Here is a 23,341-nt window from a genome sequence, read left to right as displayed (position 1 = left end):
ATAGAGTTTATTTATGTGTTATTTGCATGAGAAATGTACAAAATAAAGTAGTTGCCCTTTAATTTTTGTCTGTTACATTTTAGCCTCTAAGGTTTAGGATGAGAGCTCTCCTTACATTGTATGTGATATCCAGTCCTTGGTGTCTCAGCGGCTGCCTCTGCTGGAGCCGCAGGTCCCCGTTGATGTAGAGCTGGGCCCCAGGAACGGGCGAGGAGTGCTGAATGAACGCCATGCTCTGCATCACAAACGTCGACTTCCTCTGATAAAGTCACAAGGAGCATAGAGATATGATCAGTTCATTGTAAATAGACAATGATAACTAAGGGACAATAGTGTAATAAATCCTAGTGGGAAAAATATAAAGTCGGCCATTTTGCTTGCTTGGCCCAGATAAATGTCATCCCATGGTTTCTGGCCAGAGGAGAGGGAAACATCTATTGGAAACCATCTTGTAAGTACCAGCTACACAGAGTGGAGGCGGCCATTTTGTGAAACTTCTACAGTCAAGGCACTAGGAGCAGGGGTGACATTCTTGCGAACGATTTTAATAAAATTGTTTCATATTTGTGTTTACCTGTCCTTTAGGTTGCACGGTCATGAATATTGAGTTCTGCCGACAACCTGACCGCCCCCACCGTGTGTCACTTCAAGGGGGACATGTCAGCTTTACTTATGCCCTGACGCAGATATAGATGACCTTTCTGTTTTCGGCCATATATGCCACCAAATGGCTCCATTCATTTCCTTCTACAGACTTAGAGAAGCGTAGAGAACAATGCTACTCCCGTACATACGGTCTTATCTCTATTATATTTAGTTTTCACAATTTTTTTAATAATCTATAAATATTGGTCCATGCTGCTATAATATTTTTTAATTGATTTTAGGTTCAATTGTTTTCTAAACCGTTTATTCTGAAATCACGGGCATCATGGAAGGTGGTCAGATACAGACATCCGAAGCGAAGAAAGGTCGCTAGACAAACAAATGCCAACAGGAAGCCAGTGTGCCGATAGCTGCGGATGCATGTTGGGGAAGTAACGGTTGTTATAGGCAGTGTCCTATTTCTTGTCTATACAGGGTAACAAGCGCAGCAGCGCCTCCTACGTCCCATAGATGATGGCACTGTCTCTGTTCAAAGCAGGAGGTCTCTCTACTTACATAGAGCTGGTATGAGAAGGTCAGAATAAGGTGCACCCCATACACGTCCTCTGTTGGGAGTAAGGGAAGCTCCAAATTGAAATACAACTGATCTCTTTTACCATCTTGGTTTCTGTCCTCTTCTCGAGCCTGCATAACACATATACATAACACATATGCATAACACATATGCATGACACATATGCATGACACATATGCATGACACATATACATGAACAATGAAGGAAGCCAGTGGTTCTACTGAGAAAATATAGTTCTCAAATAATAAATAATAACAATGATATAATATTAATAATAACATAACAAAAAAATGCTTTTTTTTTTTTTTTCATTGAATTACTTAATATTTTAATAAGTCTAACCTAAACAGCAGATGTATACAGCAAATAACTATATTGTATACTTTACGCTGACGGGAGCAACTTCAATTATGCAATGGGATTGACCATACCAGTAAACACCTTGCACGGCTTCCCGTTTGTCCTGAATTACAACATTGAAATTCCCTGCGTTACATTTTTTCTGCTATATTAACAGAATGATATTACGAATGTTGGATGAATGCAAGGCATGCGTACTGTGCTTTGGGAACCAGATTACTATGGCCAGGTCCTGGCTGAAGTAGCAGCATCCCAGATCTGAGCAGAGGTAACTGTCAGTCACTTACAGTAAAAACACTGGTAGCTAAATAGCAGAGTGTGAGTGACAGTTACCACCACTCACCGATCACAGATGCTGCACTGTATTATAAAAATAATATTTAGAAAAAAAAAAAAAGAAGGAATCATGCCCCCTCCCCAAGCTCTCAAGCAGCCTGGGCTACCTTAAACTACACCAGGATGAACACAAACATGGGGGTCGCCCAGCGATAGGGACAACCAGCACAAGGATGGTCAGTCCAAGGCTGGCTGCAGATTATTCACCACAATGTAAAACTGGCACTGCAGAACTTAATGAGCGCACCGTTCTATGCGATCTATGTTCTACACTCATGCATATAATTTGTATGACAGTTATATGTCCTCTATTACACAAACCGTCACTTGAGGCAATCTGAGTCTGTCCCCTAATAAACTGTTAAATTTTTGGAAGGTGCTCCAAGCAATGTAATCCCCACTGGTGCTGGTTAAGGCGATCAGTAAAACCTCATAGCGGAACTGGACATTGGGCTGTTCTTCATACGTACTTCGTTGCAACCAAAAGCCTGCAAGGAATGAAAATACTCGTACATTACAAGTCTAGTAGTTGTTACAATTGTGCATTTTGCTGAAAAAGTAAAGCCTCACCTTGGCTGCGAAAGGCAACTAGTAATGGCGGGATGTAGGTTAATGCCAGGGCTATGATGAGAAACAGGGTGGCTTTGGAGCAGACACTAGTTCTGTATCTGACAAGTGCAGGATGAGAGTAGACTTCATAGATGGCCATTGTGGGGATACCAGACTGTCCAAACCTTAACAGCCAGAAATGGGATATTAGTGTAGGTACTCCTGTCACTGTTTCCTTTCCTGCCTCAACAACCTCCCTATCTGATCATTTTCATTACAGATACCCCTAGTCTATCCTCTGTAGTTTCTCTGGTTTACTTTATAGTGTCACTTATTTATATATGTTTTCCAAGTGTTCTCTACTTTCTTCTCTGAAACTCTTATATACGGTCAGGTGCATAGATATTGGAATGGCCAAGTCAATCCCCTGACCTGAATCCGATCGAGCATGCATTTCACTTGATGAAGACAAAACTGAAGGGAAAATGCCCCAAGAACAAGCAGGAACTGAAGACATTTGCAGTAGAGGCCTGGCAGAGCATCACCAGGGATGAAACCCAGCGTCTGGTGATGTCTATGCGTTCCAGACTTCAGGCTGTAATTGCCTGCAAAGGATTTGCAACAAAGTATTAAAAAGTGAAAGTTAGATTTAGGATTGTTTAGTTTGTACCATAGATACTCTACATCTGTGTATCCTCCATTCTCCAATATATATTACAACTAATTAACCCTCTTTATCACATATATTCTAGCTCCTTCTCTCATGAAACCCCTTTGTACCCCTTTCTCCGGTATATGCTACATCTATACACCTCCCTTTCATGTATATACAACACTTGTATGTCCCTTTTTCTTATATACTCCAGTTTCTCCTATATACCCCTTGTTCTTTTTACCTGCCTACTCCTGTGTATCCCTTTTCTCTTGTATACACTACACCAGAGAGTGTACCACCGTTTTCCCCTGTATACACACCAGTGAGTGTACCCCTTTCCCCTGTATACATTACACCAGTGTACCACCCTTTCCCCTGTATACAATACACCAGTGTACCGCCCTTTCCCCTGTATACAATACACCAGTGTAGCACCCTTTCCCCTCTATACATTACACCAGTGTAGCACCCTTTCCCCTGTATACATTACACCAGTGTAGCACCCTTTCCCCTGTATACATTACACCAGTGTACCCCTTTCCCCTGTATACATTACACCAGTGTACCGCCCTTTCCCCTGTATACATTACACCAGTGTACCGCCCTTTCCCCTGTATACATTACACCAGTGTACCACCCTTCCCCTGTATACAATACACCAGTGTACCGCTCTTTCCCCTATATACATTACACCAGTGTACCACCCTTTCCCCTGTATACATTACACCAGTGTACCACCCTTCCCCTGTATACATTACACCAGTGTACCACCATTTCCCCTGTATACAATACACCAGTGTACCACCCTTTCCCCTGTATACATTACACCAGTGTGGCACCCTTTCCCCTGCAAACATTACACCAGTGTACCACCCTTTCCCCTGTATACAATACACCAGTGTGGCACCCTTTCCCCTGCAAACATTACACCAGTGTACCACCCTTTCCCCTGTATACAATACACCAGTGTGGCACCCTTTCCCCTGTATACATTACACCAGTGTAGCACCCTTTCCCCTGTATACATTACACCAGTGTACCCCTTTCCTTCCCCCGGTCTTTTCCCCCTTCCCTTGTCACCTCTTCTGCCCCCTTCTCCGAAGTATATGATCCCGCGATTAATACACCCAGAAACTTGTTGGGAAGAGGGACTCTAACAGCGCGGTCGCCATAGTCCTCCTGTCTCCATGGCAACGGACGCCATCACCCGGAAGTAGTGCTGACCAGCCGGGACCGCGCCGGAAATAGACTCATTCCAGTGATTTTTTTTTTTTTTTTTTACATGTAGAACAGAGACGTGCCCAGCACTTTACTGCTATATATGTCCCGACTCACATGTAGTTCCAGCTGTGTCCGCCCATGTGCTGTAGTAGCAGGCTGCATGTAGTTCCAGCTGCTGTGTAAACATGTACTGTAGGATGCTGCATCTAATTACAGCTGTACCCATGTACTGTAGGATGTTGCATCTAATTACAGCTGTACCCATGTACTGTAGCATGCTGCATCTAATTACAACTGTGCCCATGTACTGTAGGATGTAGCATCTAATTACAGCTGTACCCTTGTACTGTAGGATGTAGCATCTAATTACAGCTGTACCCATGTACTGTAGGATGTAGCATCTAATTACAGCTGTACCCATGTACTGTAGCATGCTGCATCTAATTACAGCTGTACCCATGTACTGTAGCATGCTGCATCTAATTACAGCTGTACCCATGTACTGTAGGATGTTGCATCTAATTACAGCTGTATCCATGTACTGTAGGATGCTGCATCTAATTACAACTGTGCCCATGTACTGTAGGATGCTGCATCTAATTACAGCTGTACCCTTGTACTGTAGGATGTAGCATCTAATTACAGCTGTACCCATGTACTGTAGGATGTAGCATCTAATTACAGCTGTACCCATGTACTGTAGCATGCTGCATCTAATTACAGCTGTACCCATGTACTGTAGCATGCTGCATCTAATTACAGCTGTACCCATGTACTGTAGGATGTTGCATCTAATTACAGCTGTATCCATGTACTGTAGGATGCTGCATCTAATTACAGCTGTGCCCATGTACTGTAGGATGCTGCATCTAATTACAGCTGTACCCTTGTACTGTAGGATGTAGCATCTAATTACAGCTGTACCCATGTACTGTAGGATGTAGCATCTAATTACAGCTGTATCCATGTACTGTAGGATGCTGCATCTAATTACAACTGTGCCCATGTACTGTAGGATGCTGCATCTAATTACAGCTGTACCCTTGTACTGTAGGATGTAGCATCTAATTACAGCTGTACCCATGTACTGTAGGATGTAGCATCTAATTACAGCTGTACCCATGTACTGTAGCATGCTGCATCTAATTACAGCTGTACCCATGTACTGTAGCATGCTGCATCTAATTACAGCTGTACCCTTGTACTGTAGCATGCTGCATCTAATTACAGCTGTACCCATGTACTGTAGCATGCTGCATCTAATTACAGCTGTACCCATGTACTGTAGGATGTAGCATCTAATTACAGCTGTACCCATGTACTGTAGGATGCTGCATCTAATTACAGCTGTACCCATGTACTGTAGGATGTAGCATCTAATTACAGCTGTACCCATGTACTGTAGGATGTAGCATCTAATTACAGCTGTACCCATGTACTGTAGGATGTTGCATCTAATTACAGCTGTACCCATGTACTGTAGGATGTAGCATCTAATTACAGCTGTACCCATGTACTGTAGCATGCTGCATCTAATTACAGTTGTACCCATGTACTGTAGGATGCTGCATCTAATTACAACTGTGCCCATGTACTGTAGGATGCTGCATCTAATTACAGCTGTACCCTTGTACTGTAGGATGTAGCATCTAATTACAGCTGTACCCATGTACTGTAGGATGTAGCATCTAATTACAGCTGTACCCATGTACTGTAGCATGCTGCATCTAATTACAGCTGTACCCATGTACTGTAGCATGCTGCATCTAATTACAGCTGTACCCATGTACTGTAGGATGTTGCATCTAATTACAGCTGTATCCATGTACTGTAGGATGCTGCATCTAATTACAACTGTGCCCATGTACTGTAGGATGCTGCATCTAATTACAGCTGTACCCTTGTACTGTAGGATGTAGCATCTAATTACAACTGTGCCCATGTACTGTAGGATGCTGCATCTAATTACAGCTGTGCCCATGTACTGTAGGATGCTGCATCTAATTACAGCTGTACCCTTGTACTGTAGGATGTAGCATCTAATTACAGCTGTACCCATGTACTGTAGGATGTAGCATCTAATTACAGCTGTACCCATGTACTGTAGCATGCTGCATCTAATTACAGCTGTACCCATGTACTGTAGCATGCTGCATCTAATTACAGCTGTACCCATGTACTGTAGGATGTTGCATCTAATTACAGCTGTATCCATGTACTGTAGGATGCTGCATCTAATTACAGCTGTGCCCATGTACTGTAGGATGCTGCATCTAATTACAGCTGTACCCTTGTACTGTAGGATGTAGCATCTAATTACAGCTGTACCCATGTACTGTAGGATGTAGCATCTAATTACAGCTGTATCCATGTACTGTAGGATGCTGCATCTAATTACAACTGTGCCCATGTACTGTAGGATGCTGCATCTAATTACAGCTGTGCCCTTGTACTGTAGGATGTAGCATCTAATTACAGCTGTACCCATGTACTGTAGGATGTAGCATCTAATTACAGCTGTACCCATGTACTGTAGCATGCTGCATCTAATTACAGCTGTACCCATGTACTGTAGCATGCTGCATCTAATTACAGCTGTACCCATGTACTGTAGCATGCTGCATCTAATTACAGCTGTACCCATGTACTGTAGCATGCTGCATCTAATTACAGCTGTACCCATGTACTGTAGGATGTAGCATCTAATTACAGCTGTACCCATGTACTGTAGGATGCTGCATCTAATTACAGCTGTACCCATGTACTGTAGGATGTAGCATCTAATTACAGCTGTACCCATGTACTGTAGGATGTAGCATCTAATTACAGCTGTACCCATGTACTGTAGCATGCTGCATCTAATTACAGCTGTATCCATGTACTGTAGGATGTAGCATCTAATTACAGCTGTACCCATGTACTGTAGCATGCTGCATCTAATTACAGCTGTACCCATGTACTGTAGGATGCTGCATCTAATTACAGCTGTACCCATGTACTGTAGGATGTTGCATCTAATTACAGCTGTACCCATGTACTGTAGGATGTTGCATCTAATTACAGCTGTACCCATGTACTGTAGGATGTTGCATCTAATTACAGCTGTACCCATGTACTGTAGGATGTAGCATCTAATTACAGCTGTACCCATGTACTGTAGGATGCTGCATCTAATTACAGCTGTACCCATGTACTGTAGCATGCTGCATCTAATTACAGCTGTACCCATGTACTGTAGGATGCTGCATCTAATTACAGCTGTGCCCATGTACTGTAGGATGTTGCATCTAATTACAGCTGTACCCATGTACTGTAGCATGCTGCATCTAATTACAGCTGTACCCATGTACTGTAGCATGCTGCATCTAATTACAGCTGTACCCATGTACTGTAGGATGTAGCATCTAATTACAGCTGTACCCATGTACTGTAGGATGCTGCATCTAATTACAGCTGTACCCATGTACTGTAGGATGTAGCATCTAATTACAGCTGTACCCATGTACTGTAGGATGTAGCATCTAATTACAGCTGTACCCATGTACTGTAGCATGCTGCATCTAATTACAACTGTGCCCATGTACTTTAGGATGCTGCATCTAATTACAGCTGTACCCTTGTACTGTAGGATGTAGCATCTAATTACAGCTGTACCCATGTACTGTAGGATGTAGCATCTAATTACAGCTGTACCCATGTACTGTAGCATGCTGCATCTAATTACAGCTGTACCCATGTACTGTAGGATGCTGCATCTAATTACAGCTGTACCCATGTACTGTAGGATGCTGCATCTAATTACAGCTGTACCCATGTACTGTAGGATGTTGCATCTAATTACAGTTGTACCCATGTACTGTAGCATGCTGCATCTAATTACAGCTGTACCCATGTACTGTAGGATGCTGCATCTAATTACAGCTGTACCCTTGTACTGTAGGATGTAGCATCTAATTACAGCTGTACCCATGTACTGTAGGATGTAGCATCTAATTACAGCTGTACCCATGTACTGTAGCATGCTGCATCTAATTACAGCTGTACCCATGTACTGTAGCATGCTGCATCTAATTACAGCTGTACCCATGTACTGTAGGATGTTGCATCTAATTACAGCTGTATCCATGTACTGTAGGATGCTGCATCTAATTACAACTGTGCCCATGTACTGTAGGATGCTGCATCTAATTACAGCTGTACCCTTGTACTGTAGGATGTAGCATCTAATTACAACTGTGCCCATGTACTGTAGGATGCTGCATCTAATTACAACTGTGCCCATGTACTGTAGGATGCTGCATCTAATTACAGCTGTACCCTTGTACTGTAGGATGTAGCATCTAATTACAGCTGTACCCATGTACTGTAGGATGTAGCATCTAATTACAGCTGTACCCATGTACTGTAGCATGCTGCATCTAATTACAGCTGTACCCATGTACTGTAGCATGCTGCATCTAATTACAGCTGTACCCATGTACTGTAGGATGTTGCATCTAATTACAGCTGTATCCATGTACTGTAGGATGCTGCATCTAATTACAGCTGTGCCCATGTACTGTAGGATGCTGCATCTAATTACAGCTGTACCCTTGTACTGTAGGATGTAGCATCTAATTACAGCTGTACCCATGTACTGTAGGATGTAGCATCTAATTACAGCTGTATCCATGTACTGTAGGATGCTGCATCTAATTACAACTGTGCCCATGTACTGTAGGATGCTGCATCTAATTACAGCTGTACCCTTGTACTGTAGGATGTAGCATCTAATTACAGCTGTACCCATGTACTGTAGGATGTAGCATCTAATTACAGCTGTACCCATGTACTGTAGCATGCTGCATCTAATTACAGCTGTACCCATGTACTGTAGCATGCTGCATCTAATTACAGCTGTACCCATGTACTGTAGCATGCTGCATCTAATTACAGCTGTACCCATGTACTGTAGCATGCTGCATCTAATTACAGCTGTACCCATGTACTGTAGGATGTAGCATCTAATTACAGCTGTACCCATGTACTGTAGGATGCTGCATCTAATTACAGCTGTACCCATGTACTGTAGGATGTAGCATCTAATTACAGCTGTACCCATGTACTGTAGGATGTAGCATCTAATTACAGCTGTACCCATGTACTGTAGCATGCTGCATCTAATTACAGCTGTATCCATGTACTGTAGGATGTAGCATCTAATTACAGCTGTACCCATGTACTGTAGCATGCTGCATCTAATTACAGCTGTACCCATGTACTGTAGGATGCTGCATCTAATTACAGCTGTACCCATGTACTGTAGGATGTTGCATCTAATTACAGCTGTACCCATGTACTGTAGGATGTTGCATCTAATTACAGCTGTACCCATGTACTGTAGGATGTTGCATCTAATTACAGCTGTACCCATGTACTGTAGGATGTAGCATCTAATTACAGCTGTACCCATGTACTGTAGCATGCTGCATCTAATTACAGCTGTACCCATGTACTGTAGCATGCTGCATCTAATTACAGCTGTACCCATGTACTGTAGGATGCTGCATCTAATTACAGCTGTGCCCATGTACTGTAGGATGTTGCATCTAATTACAGCTGTACCCATGTACTGTAGCATGCTGCATCTAATTACAGCTGTACCCATGTACTGTAGCATGCTGCATCTAATTACAGCTGTACCCATGTACTGTAGGATGTAGCATCTAATTACAGCTGTACCCATGTACTGTAGGATGCTGCATCTAATTACAGCTGTACCCATGTACTGTAGGATGTAGCATCTAATTACAGCTGTACCCATGTACTGTAGGATGTAGCATCTAATTACAGCTGTACCCATGTACTGTAGCATGCTGCATCTAATTACAACTGTGCCCATGTACTGTAGGATGCTGCATCTAATTACAGCTGTACCCTTGTACTGTAGGATGTAGCATCTAATTACAGCTGTACCCATGTACTGTAGGATGTAGCATCTAATTACAGCTGTACCCATATACTGTAGCATGCTGCATCTAATTACAGCTGTACCCATGTACTGTAGGATGCTGCATCTAATTACAGCTGTACCCATGTACTGTAGGATGCTGCATCTAATTACAGCTGTACCCATGTACTGTAGGATGTTGCATCTAATTACAGCTGTACCCATGTACTGTAGCATGCTGCATCTAATTACAACTGTGCCCATGTACTGTAGGATGCTGCATCTAATTACAGCTGTACCCTTGTACTGTAGGATGTAGCATCTAATTACAGCTGTACCCATGTACTGTAGGATGTAGCATCTAATTACAGCTGTACCCATGTACTGTAGCATGCTGCATCTAATTACAGCTGTACCCATGTACTGTAGCATGCTGCATCTAATTACAGCTGTACCCATGTACTGTAGGATGTTGCATCTAATTACAGCTGTATCCATGTACTGTAGGATGCTGCATCTAATTACAACTGTGCCCATGTACTGTAGGATGCTGCATCTAATTACAGCTGTACCCTTGTACTGTAGGATGTAGCATCTAATTACAGCTGTACCCATGTACTGTAGGATGTAGCATCTAATTACAGCTGTACCCATGTACTGTAGCATGCTGCATCTAATTACAGCTGTACCCATGTACTGTAGCATGCTGCATCTAATTACAGCTGTACCCATGTACTGTAGCATGCTGCATCTAATTACAGCTGTACCCATGTACTGTAGCATGCTGCATCTAATTACAGCTGTACCCATGTACTGTAGGATGTAGCATCTAATTACAGCTGTACCCATGTACTGTAGGATGCTGCATCTAATTACAGCTGTACCCATGTACTGTAGGATGTAGCATCTAATTACAGCTGTACCCATGTACTGTAGGATGTAGCATCTAATTACAGCTGTACCCATGTACTGTAGCATGCTGCATCTAATTACAGCTGTATCCATGTACTGTAGGATGTAGCATCTAATTACAGCTGTACCCATGTACTGTAGCATGCTGCATCTAATTACAGCTGTACCCATGTACTGTAGGATGTTGCATCTAATTACAGCTGTACCCATGTACTGTAGGATGTAGCATCTAATTACAGCTGTACCCTTGTACTGTAGGATGTAGCATCTAATTACAGCTGTACCCATGTACTGTAGGATGTAGCATCTAATTACAGCTGTACCCATGTACTGTAGCATGCTGCATCTAATTACAGCTGTACCCATGTACTGTAGCATGCTGCATCTAATTACAGCTGTACCCATGTACTGTAGGATGTTGCATCTAATTACAGCTGTATCCATGTACTGTAGGATGCTGCATCTAATTACAACTGTGCCCATGTACTGTAGGATGCTGCATCTAATTACAGCTGTACCCTTGTACTGTAGGATGTAGCATCTAATTACAGCTGTACCCATGTACTGTAGGATGTAGCATCTAATTACAGCTGTACCCATGTACTGTAGCATGCTGCATCTAATTACAGCTGTACCCATGTACTGTAGCATGCTGCATCTAATTACAGCTGTACCCATGTACTGTAGGATGTTGCATCTAATTACAGCTGTATCCATGTACTGTAGGATGCTGCATCTAATTACAGCTGTGCCCATGTACTGTAGGATGCTGCATCTAATTACAGCTGTACCCTTGTACTGTAGGATGTAGCATCTAATTACAGCTGTACCCATGTACTGTAGGATGTAGCATCTAATTACAGCTGTATCCATGTACTGTAGGATGCTGCATCTAATTACAACTGTGCCCATGTACTGTAGGATGCTGCATCTAATTACAGCTGTACCCTTGTACTGTAGGATGTAGCATCTAATTACAGCTGTACCCATGTACTGTAGGATGTAGCATCTAATTACAGCTGTACCCATGTACTGTAGCATGCTGCATCTAATTACAGCTGTACCCATGTACTGTAGCATGCTGCATCTAATTACAGCTGTACCCTTGTACTGTAGGATGTTGCATCTAATTACAGCTGTACCCATGTACTGTAGCATGCTGCATCTAATTACAGCTGTACCCATGTACTGTAGCATGCTGCATCTAATTACAGCTGTACCCATGTACTGTAGCATGCTGCATCTAATTACAACTGTGCCCATGTACTGTAGGATGCTGCATCTAATTACAGCTGTACCCTTGTACTGTAGGATGTAGCATCTAATTACAGCTGTACCCATGTACTGTAGGATGTAGCATCTAATTACAGCTGTACCCATGTACTGTAGCATGCTGCATCTAATTACAGCTGTACCCATGTACTGTAGCATGCTGCATCTAATTACAGCTGTATCCATGTACTGTAGGATGTAGCATCTAATTACAGCTGTACCCATGTACTGTAGCATGCTGCATCTAATTACAGCTGTACCCATGTACTGTACGATGTTGCATCTAATTACAGCTGTACCCATGTACTGTAGGATGTTGCATCTAATTACAGCTGTACCCATGTACTGTAGGATGTTGCATCTAATTACAGCTGTACCCATGTACTGTAGCATGCTGCATCTAATTACAGCTGTACCCATGTACTGTAGCATGCTGCATCTAATTACAGCTGTACCCATGTACTGTAGCATGCTGCATCTAATTACAGCTGTACCCATGTACTGTAGGATGCTGCATCTAATTACAGCTGTGCCCATGTACTGTAGGATGTTGCATCTAATTACAGCTGTGCCCATGTACTGTAGCATGCTGCATCTAATTACAGCTGTACCCATGTACTGTAGCATGCTGCATCTAATTACAGCTGTACCCATGTACTGTAGGATGTAGCATCTAATTACAGCTGTACCCATGTACTGTAGGATGCTGCATCTAATTACAGCTGTACCCATGTACTGTAGGATGTAGCATCTAATTACAGCTGTACCCATGTACTGTAGGATGTAGCATCTAATTACAGCTGTACCCATGTACTGTAGCATGCTGCATCTAATTACAACTGTGCCCATGTACTGTAGGATGCTGCATCTAATTACAGCTGTACCCTTGTACTGTAGGATGTAGCATCTAATTACAGCTGTACCCATGTACTGTAGGATGTAGCATCTAATTACAGCTGTACCCATGTACTGTAGCATGCTGCATCTAATTACAGCTGTACCCATGTACTGTAGGATGCTGCATCTAATTACAGCTGTACCCATGTACTGTAGGATGCTGCATCTAATTACAGCTGTACCCATGTACTGTAGGATGTTGCATCTAATTACAGCTGTACCCATGTACTGTAGGATGCTGCATCTAATTACAACTGTGCCCATGTACTGTAGGATGCTGCATCTAATTACAACTGTGCCCATGTACTGTAGGATGCTGCATCTAATTACAGCTGTACCCTTGTACTGTAGGATGTAGCATCTAATTACAGCTGTACCCATGTACTGTAGGATGTAGCATCTAATTACAGCTGTACCCATGTACTGTAGCATGCTGCATCTAATTACAGCTGTACCCATGTACTGTAGCATGCTGCATCTAATTACAGCTGTACCCATGTACTGTAGCATGCTGCATCTAATTACAGCTGTACCCATGTACTGTAGCATGCTGCATCTAATTACAGCTGTACCCATGTACTGTAGGATGTTGCATCTAATTACAGCTGTATCCATGTACTGTAGGATGCTGCATCTAATTACAGCTGTACCCATGTACTGTAGGATGCTGCATCTAATTACAGCTGTACCCATGTACTGTAGGATGCTGCATCTAATTACAGCTGTACCCATGTACTGTAGGATGTTGCATCTAATTACAGCTGTACCCATGTACTGTAGCATGCTGCATCTAATTACAACTGTGCCCATGTACTGTAGGATGCTGCATCTAATTACAGCTGTACCCTTGTACTGTAGGATGTAGCATCTAATTACAGCTGTACCCATGTACTGTAGGATGTAGCATCTAATTACAGCTGTACCCATGTACTGTAGCATGCTGCATCTAATTACAGCTGTACCCATGTACTGTAGCATGCTGCATCTAATTACAGCTGTACCCATGTACTGTAGGATGCTGCATCTAATTACAGCTGTGCCCATGTACTGTAGGATGTTGCATCTAATTACAGCTGTACCCATGTACTGTAGCATGCTGCATCTAATTACAGCTGTACCCATGTACTGTAGCATGCTGCATCTAATTACAGCTGTACCCATGTACTGTAGGATGTAGCATCTAATTACAGCTGTACCCATGTACTGTAGGATGCTGCATCTAATTACAGCTGTACCCATGTACTGTAGGATGTAGCATCTAATTACAGCTGTACCCATGTACTGTAGGATGTAGCATCTAATTACAGCTGTACCCATGTACTGTAGGATGTAGCATCTAATTACAGCTGTACCCATGTACTGTAGCATGCTGCATCTAATTACAGCTGTACCCATGTACTGTAGCATGCTGCATCTAATTACAGCTGTACCCATGTACTGTAGGATGTAGCATCTAATTACAGCTGTACCCATGTACTGTAGGATGCTGCATCTAATTACAGCTGTACCCATGTACTGTAGGATGTAGCATCTAATTACAGCTGTACCCATGTACTGTAGGATGTAGCATCTAATTACAGCTGTACCCATGTACTGTAGGATGTAGCATCTAATTACAGCTGTACCCATGTACTGTAGCATGCTGCATCTAATTACAGCTGTGCCCATGTACTGTAGGATGTAGCATCTAATTACAGCTGTACCCATGTACTGTAGGATGTAGCATCTAATTACAGCTGTACCCATGTACTGTAGCATGCTGCATCTAATTACAGCTGTACCCATGTACTGTAGCATGTTGCATCTAATTACAGCTGTACCCATGTACTGTAGCATGCTGCATCTTATTACAGCTGTACCCATGTACTGTAGGATGCTGCATCTAATTACAGCTGTACCCATGTACTGTAGGATGCTGCATCTAATTACAGCTGTACCCATGTACTGTAGGATGTTGCATCTAATTACAGCTGTACCCATGTACTGTAGCATGCTGCATCTAATTACAGCTGTACCCATGTACTGTAGGATGTAGCATCTAATTACAGCTGTACCCATGTACTGTAGCATGCTGCATCTTATTACAGCTGTACCCATGTACTGTAGGATGCTGCATCTAATTACAGCTGTACCCATGTACTGTAGGATGCTGCATCTAATTACAGCTGTACCCATGTACTGTAGCATGCTGCATCTAATTACAGCTGTACCCATGTACTGTAGCATGCTGCATCTAATTACAGCTGTACCCATGTACTGTAGGATGTAGCATCTAATTACAGCTGTACCCATGTACTGTAGGATGCTGCATCTAATTACAGCTGTACCCATGTACTGTAGGATGTAGCATCTAATTACAGCTGTACCCATGTACTGTAGGATGTAGCATCTAATTACAGCTGTACCCATGTACTGTAGGATGTAGCATCTAATTACAGCTGTACCCATGTACTGTAGCATGCTGCATCTAATTACAGCTGTATCCATGTACTGTAGGATGTAGCATCTAATTACAGCTGTACCCATGTACTGTAGCATGCTGCATCTAATTACAGCTGTACCCATGTACTGTAGGATGCTGCATCTAATTACAGCTGTACCCATGTACTGTAGGATGTTGCATCTAATTACAGCTGTACCCATGTACTGTAGGATGTTGCATCTAATTACAGCTGTACCCATGTACTGTAGGATGTTGCATCTAATTACAGCTGTACCCTTGTACTGTAGGATGTAGCATCTAATTACAGCTGTACCCATGTACTGTAGCATGCTGCATCTAATTACAGCTGTACCCATGTACTGTAGCATGCTGCATCTAATTACAGCTGTACCCATGTACTGTAGGATGCTGCATCTAATTACAGCTGTGCCCATGTACTGTAGGATGTAGCATCTAATTACAGCTGTACCCATGTACTGTAGCATGCTGCATCTAATTACAGCTGTACCCATGTACTGTAGCATGTTGCATCTAATTACAGCTGTACCCATGTACTGTAGCATGCTGCATCTTATTACAGCTGTACCCATGTACTGTAGGATGCTGCATCTAATTACAGCTGTACCCATGTACTGTAGGATGCTGCATCTAATTACAGCTGTACCCATGTACTGTAGGATGTTGCATCTAATTACAGCTGTACCCATGTACTGTAGCATGCTGCATCTAATTACAGCTGTACCCATGTACTGTAGGATGCTGCATCTAATTACAGCTGTGCCCATGTACTGTAGGATGCTGCATCTAATTACAACTGTGCCCATGTACTGTAGGATGCTGCATCTAATTACAGCTGTACCCTTGTACTGTAGGATGTAGCATCTAATTACAGCTGCACCCATGTACTGTAGGATGTAGCATCTAATTACAGCTGTACCCATGTACTGTAGCATGCTGCATCTAATTACAGCTGTACCCATGTACTGTAGGATGCTGCATCTAATTACAGCTGTACCCATGTACTGTAGGATGCTGCATCTAATTACAGCTGTGCCCATGTACTGTAGGATGTTGCATCTAATTACAGCTGTACCCATGTACTGTAGCATGCTGCATCTAATTACAGCTGTACCCATGTACTGTAGCATGCTGCATCTAATTACAGCTGTACCCATGTACTGTAGGATGTAGCATCTAATTACAGCTGTACCCATGTACTGTAGGATGCTGCATCTAATTACAGCTGTACCCATGTACTGTAGGATGTAGCATCTAATTACAGCTGTACCCATGTACTGTAGGATATAGCATCTAATTACAGCTGTACCCATGTACTGTAGGATGTAGCATCTAATTACAGCTGTACCCATGTACTGTAGCATGCTGCATCTAATTACAGCTGTATCCATGTACTGTAGGATGTAGCATCTAATTACAGCTGTACCCATGTACTGTAGCATGCTGCATCTAATTACAGCTGTACCCATGTACTGTAGGATGCTGCATCTAATTACAGCTGTACCCATGTACTGTAGGATGTTGCATCTAATTACAGCTGTACCCATGTACTGTAGGATGTTGCATCTAATTACAGCTGTACCCATGTACTGTAGGATGTTGCATCTAATTACAGCTGTACCCATGTACTGTAGGATGCAGCATCTAATTACAGCTGTACCCATGTACTGTAGCATGCTGCATCTAATTACAGCTGTACCCATGTACTGTAGCATGCTGCATCTAATTACAGCTGTACCCATGTACTGTAGGATGCTGCATCTAATTACAGCTGTGCCCATGTACTGTAGGATGTTGCATCTAATTACAGCTGTACCCATGTACTGTAGCATGCTGCATCTAATTACAGCTGTACCCATGTACTGTAGCATGCTGCATCTAATTACAGCTGTACCCATGTACTGTAGGATGCTGCATCTAATTACAGCTGTACCCATGTACTGTAGCATGCTGCATCTAATTACAGCTGTACCCATGTACTGTAGGAAGCTGCATCTAATTACAGCTGTACCCATGTACTGTAGGATGCAGCATCTAATTACAGCTGTGCCCATGTACTGTAGGATGCTGCATCTAATTACAGCTGTACCCATGTACTGTAGGATGTAGCATCTAATTACAGCTGTACCCATGTACTGTAGGATGCTGCATCTAATTACAGCTGTACCCATGTACTGTAGGATGCTGCATCTAATTACAGCTGTACCCATGTACTGTAGGATGCTGCATCTAATTACAGCTGTGCCCATGTACTGTAGGATGCTGCATCTAATTACAGCTATACACATGTACTGTAGGATGCTGCATCTAATTACAGCTGTACCATGTACCGTAGGATGCTGCATCTAATTACAGCTGTACCCAAGTACTGTAGGAAGCTGCATCTAATTACAGCTGTACCCATGTACTGTAGGAAGCTGCATCTAATTACAGCTGTACCCATGTACTGTAGGATGCTGCATCTAATTACAGCTGTACCCATGTACTGTAGGATGCTGCATCTAATTACAGCTGTACCCATGTACTGTAGGATGCTGCATCTAATTACAGCTGTACCCATGTACCGTAGGATGCTGCATCTAATTACAGCTGTACCCATGTACTGTAGCATGCTGCATCTAATTACAGCTGTACCCATATTACTGTAGGATGCTGCATCTAATTACAGCTGTACCCATGTACTGTAGCATGCTGCATCTAATTACAGCTGTACCCATATTACTGTAGGATGCTGCATCTAATTACAGCTGTACCCATGTACCGTAGGATGCTACGTCTAATTACAGCTGTACCCATGTACTGTAGGATTCTCTCTCTAATTACAACTGTGCCCATGTACTGTAGGATGCTGCATCCAATTACAGCTGTATCCATGTACTGTAGCATGCTGCATCTAATTACAGCTGTGCCCATGTACCGTAGGATGCTGCATCTAATTACAGCTGTACCCATGTACTGTAGGATGCTGCATCTAATTACAGCTGTACCCATGTACTGTAGGATGCTGCATCTAATTACAGCTGTATCCATGTACTGTAGCATGCTGCATCTAATTACAACTGTACCCATGTACTGTAGGATGCTGCATCTAATTACAGCTGTACCCATGTACTGTAGGATGTTGCATCTAATTACAGCTGTACCCATGTACTGTAGGATGTAGCATCTAATTACAGCTGTACCCATGTACCGTAGGATGCTGCATCTAATTACAGCTGTGCCCATGTACCGTAGGATGCTGCATCTAATTACAACTGTACCCATGTACTGTAGGATGCTGCATCTAATTACAGCTGTACCCATGTACTGTAGGATGCTGCATCTAATTACAGCTGTACCCATGTACTGTAGCATGCTGCATCTAATTACAGCTGTACCCATGTACTGTAGGATGCTGCATCTAATTACAGCTGTACCCATGTACCGTAGGATGCTGCATCTAATTACAGCTATACCCATGTACTGTAGGATGCTGCATCTAATTACAGCTATACCCATGTACTGTAGGATGTAGCATCTAATTACAGCTATACCCATGTACTGTAGGATGTAGCATCTAATTACAGCTGTACCCATGTACTGTAGGATGCTGCATCTAATTACAGCTGTACCATGTACCGTAGGATGCTGCATCTAATTACAGCTGTACCCAAGTACTGTAGGATGCTGCATCTAATTACAGTTGTACCCATGTACTGTAGGATGCTCTCTCTAAATACAACTGTACCCATGTACTGTAGGATGCTGCATCTAATTACAGCTGTACCCATGTACCGTAGGATGCTGCATCTAATTACAGCTGTACCCATGTACTGTAGCATGCTGCATCTAATTACAGCTGTACCCATATTACTGTAGGATGCTGCATCTAATTACAGCTGTACCCATGTACCGTAGGATGCTACGTCTAATTACAGCTGTACCCATGTACTGTAGGATTCTCTCTCTAATTACAACTGTGCCCATGTACTGTAGGATGCTGCATCCAATTACAGCTGTATCCATGTACTGTAGCATGCTGCATCTAATTACAGCTGTGCCCATGTACCGTAGGATGCTGCATCTAATTACAGCTGTACCCATGTACTGTAGGATGCTGCATCTAATTACAGCTGTACCCATGTACTGTAGGATGCTGCATCTAATTACAGCTGTATCCATGTACTGTAGCATGCTGCATCTAATTACAGCTGTACCCATGTACTGTAGGATGTTGCATCTAATTACAGCTGTACCCATGTACTGTAGGATGTAGCATCTAATTACAGCTGTACCCATGTACCGTAGGATGCTGCATCTAATTACAGCTGTGCCCATGTACCGTAGGATGCTGCATCTAATTACAACTGTACCCATGTACTGTAGGATGCTGCATCTAATTACAGCTGTACCCATGTACTGTAGGATGCTGCATCTAATTACAGCTGTACCCATGTACTGTAGCATGCTGCATCTAATTACAGCTGTACCCATGTACTGTAGCATGCTGCATCTAATTACAGCTGTACCCATGTACTGTAGCATGCTGCATCTAATTGCAGCTGTACCCATGTACTGTAGCATGCTGCATCTAATTACAGCTGTACCCATGTACTGTAGCGTGCTGCATCTAATTACAACCACAGAAAAAACGGAAAAAATAAGATTCCCTCCAGCACACTGCAGCAATATTAGCAAAAATACTTGAATCCTACATGATAATAGAAATTCAGAGGTATTGGTTGCATACATTTGCAAATATATGATTAAGCGCCGGGCCAGCATCAAGGCTCCTCTATACCGGGGTCCCTAACATTAAGGGGTTCACGTCCAGGGCGCAGAGCAGCCCAAAAGAACCCAGCCAAGGACCACTCCCAGGGCATCACACGAAAAATGGAAGAAAGGTAATAGTGAAGTCTAAAGTATAGTTGTGTCAAGATAATCAATAAGTGATAATATAATAAGAAATAATTAAAATTACATACAGAATAAACAAACAAATGGAAAGGTGATGAAAAAATATCTATGTGAATTAAGTGGTGATGCCATGAAAAAGGCCCAGCCAGAGCCACTCCGGGGGCCCCACGCCCAAACGCTCACCCCAAAATAATTATTGCTACAAAATAGTAGCACCCACTCTGGGTCATATAATTACAATTAATGTACTGCAAGATAACAGCACATGTATAAGCTGAGAGCTGACTCACCTAGGAGGTACCCCAAAAAACCTCCAAATGGCACTATACGGACCAGCACATCCTCCCAATGCTGGCTCCTTTCATGCCTCTCAGAACTGCAAATAGAAAGTATGGTGGTCGCTCACATCAGCTTAATGATATTGCTCAGGTGCTTGTAAAGGGTGGGGTTTATACTGAACCACAGAAAAAAAGAAGACTCCCTCCAGAACACTGCAGCAATATTAGCAAAAATACTTGAATCCTACATGATAATAGAAATTCAGAGGTATTGGTTTCATACCGATTGCGATCCACCACATGCTATATTAGGGTTCAAGGACACTTGCTCTACAGATCAACCGCAGGTCCTTTGGAGTTATTTCCTTGTGACAATTCAGCTTGTCAATTCACTTACCAGTCCAATTGGACATCATTGTGGAATTTTTAAACTGGACCAAGTATCTTAATTATAGAAATATTACACCCATCGCAATATTTAAACAAAAGTGATGTGCACACACATGAGACTTTTTATGATTATTATCACTATGCTTTAATGTTTGCAGTATTTTCATTATTTATTTCTTATTATGTATATTTTTTATTGTGTATCGATTGTATATTTGCAAACAGCGAGAGATCTATATGTCAACTAATTGTGAGTAAAATAATTTACCTTACGATTAACGGAGCTGTGATTGCTATATCTAATTTTCTGCCATTTCACAAATGAAATATTTTTATTAGCGCAGTCCTTTCAATATATTTCTTTTTTTAGTGTGTTCAATGGGTATTCACAAATCCCAAAATTTAGGACATGCAGCTGTAATCTAATATATGAAATATACAAATGAATTACACATTGGTATTATAGAATAATATCAGGTGTGCTAGATAAGCGCCGAGATCATTCGATTTTTTTTACTGATAAATTGTCGACATGCTTAGAAAGTCGACAAAACATAACTGGTGGTCTAGTGGTGACTTACCTGGCACGGCGGTTCAGGTGGCTCCAGCAGTGTCTTACTCATGACTTCTGGCTCATGGTGCGGCGCTTCCGGCTGTAAGTATATCGCTAACCCCTAACCCTCCCCCAGTGCCTAACCCTACCCAAATTGTCACAAGATTGACCTTTCACGGATGCAAGTACCGAGCTTCAGCATACTGCACATGCACAGAAGCAAGTTCATCTTTACTTATCTCTGGGTGATTGTGATTTGGACGGATATTGGCCGGACCTCTCTTTGCTTGAAATGGGCATTTAGGGGCGGGAACTGGGCAGCAAAGTGATCTGTCTCGTGGGAGTGTCATGGAACTGTAGTGGGTGTGTAGCTAGAGTTCAGTGCTATTCTAAATCGCACGTACGGAGAAGATAAGTCTGTTCCTGTTGGATCTCTTGCACTGAGTGGCTGTGGACAGAGTGGGTGAAGCTGGTTTCCATATGAAGCCGCACATTTCCTTGCATTAGCCCTACGGAAACTCTCATTGGTATTTGCCAACTCTCTCGGAACGACTGGGAGGTTCCCGAATCGTAAGTGCATCTCCAGACCACCTGGAAGAGCATTCAAGTCTTCCGGAGGCTGACCCGCATCCTCCCAGCGCCACCCTCTTTCAGAGTAAAGTGGGAGGTCCGGGCGGCCGTTGACGCGATTCAGCGTACCCACTTTATAATGCTGGTAATCTCTGCATTGTAGATTGGGGGTGGGGCCACGATCGTGTAGTCACACCCCTGAGGGGGTAGCCAGAAAGTCGGCAAGGCATAAGATAGTAAATCTGGCTCATACTTTCCTACCCTCCCGGATGGCTGGAAAAGTGGGCAAGTTTGCTGGAGGCTGCACGCTGCCCAAGTGAAGTGGATAGTCCAGGTGACTTTATTATTCGATTTGGGGTGGGCCATAATGACTTAGCACCCCCATTCGGCAACTATGATCTGGCTTCCGCAACATCATGCCAAACAGGCGCTTCGCGTCCAATTCAGTATCAGCCACCATTTATACTATGCATATAATGGTCTTTATTACTAATTAGTGAGAGATGGGATGTAGTCGGCATCCTGGCATGCGGAATCCTGACGGGCCGGGATCCTGGCACCAGTATCCCAACCGTCGGCATCCCGAAGGTAAGTATCGGAGTGTTAGGGGGAGGTTAGCGTTAGCTAGCGGAGTTAGGTTAGAGTTAGTCATCGGGGAGGGACGATTAGGGTGCGGGGAGGGGAAGGTTAGGTTTAGGCACCAGGGAGGGGGTGTTAGGTGTAGGGTGCTGGGAGGGGGAGGTTAGGTTTAGGCTCTAGAGGGGGGAGGTTAGGGTTAGGCATCAGGGAGGGTGGGTTAGAAAAGTACTTACCATAGCGTCCTATGGGTGTCGGTATTCAGGCTGACGGGAATGCCGCTGTCGGTATTATGACCAACGGCT

General features: G+C 42.9%; 1 protein-coding gene across 1 annotated transcript in view; it reads right to left on the bottom strand.

Annotated features, from left to right (window-relative positions):
* Positions 1-4,280, bottom strand: part of TMEM231 (transmembrane protein 231) — an 18,066-nt gene extending 13,786 nt beyond the window's left edge. The window contains exons 1-5 of the mRNA XM_088449393.1: positions 4,162-4,280; positions 2,448-2,611; positions 2,199-2,365; positions 1,162-1,290; positions 116-259 (exon numbers count right to left, since the gene is read on the bottom strand). Coding sequence (XP_088305519.1) covers positions 116-259; positions 1,162-1,290; positions 2,199-2,365; positions 2,448-2,586 — 579 coding nt within the window. The 5' untranslated portion in view covers positions 2,587-2,611; positions 4,162-4,280. The remainder of the gene's footprint in view (positions 1-115; positions 260-1,161; positions 1,291-2,198; positions 2,366-2,447; positions 2,612-4,161) is intronic.
* Between the last annotated feature and the right edge of the window lie 19,061 nt (positions 4,281-23,341).

The sequence above is a fragment of the Taudactylus pleione genome, unplaced genomic scaffold (assembly GCF_031769625.1).
Source record: "Taudactylus pleione unplaced genomic scaffold, aTauple2 ptg000484l, whole genome shotgun sequence".
Lineage (NCBI taxonomy): Eukaryota > Metazoa > Chordata > Amphibia > Anura > Myobatrachidae > Taudactylus > Taudactylus pleione.
Note: the sequence above shows the minus strand (reverse complement) of the source record. Positions and strands in the feature narration are given on the sequence as shown.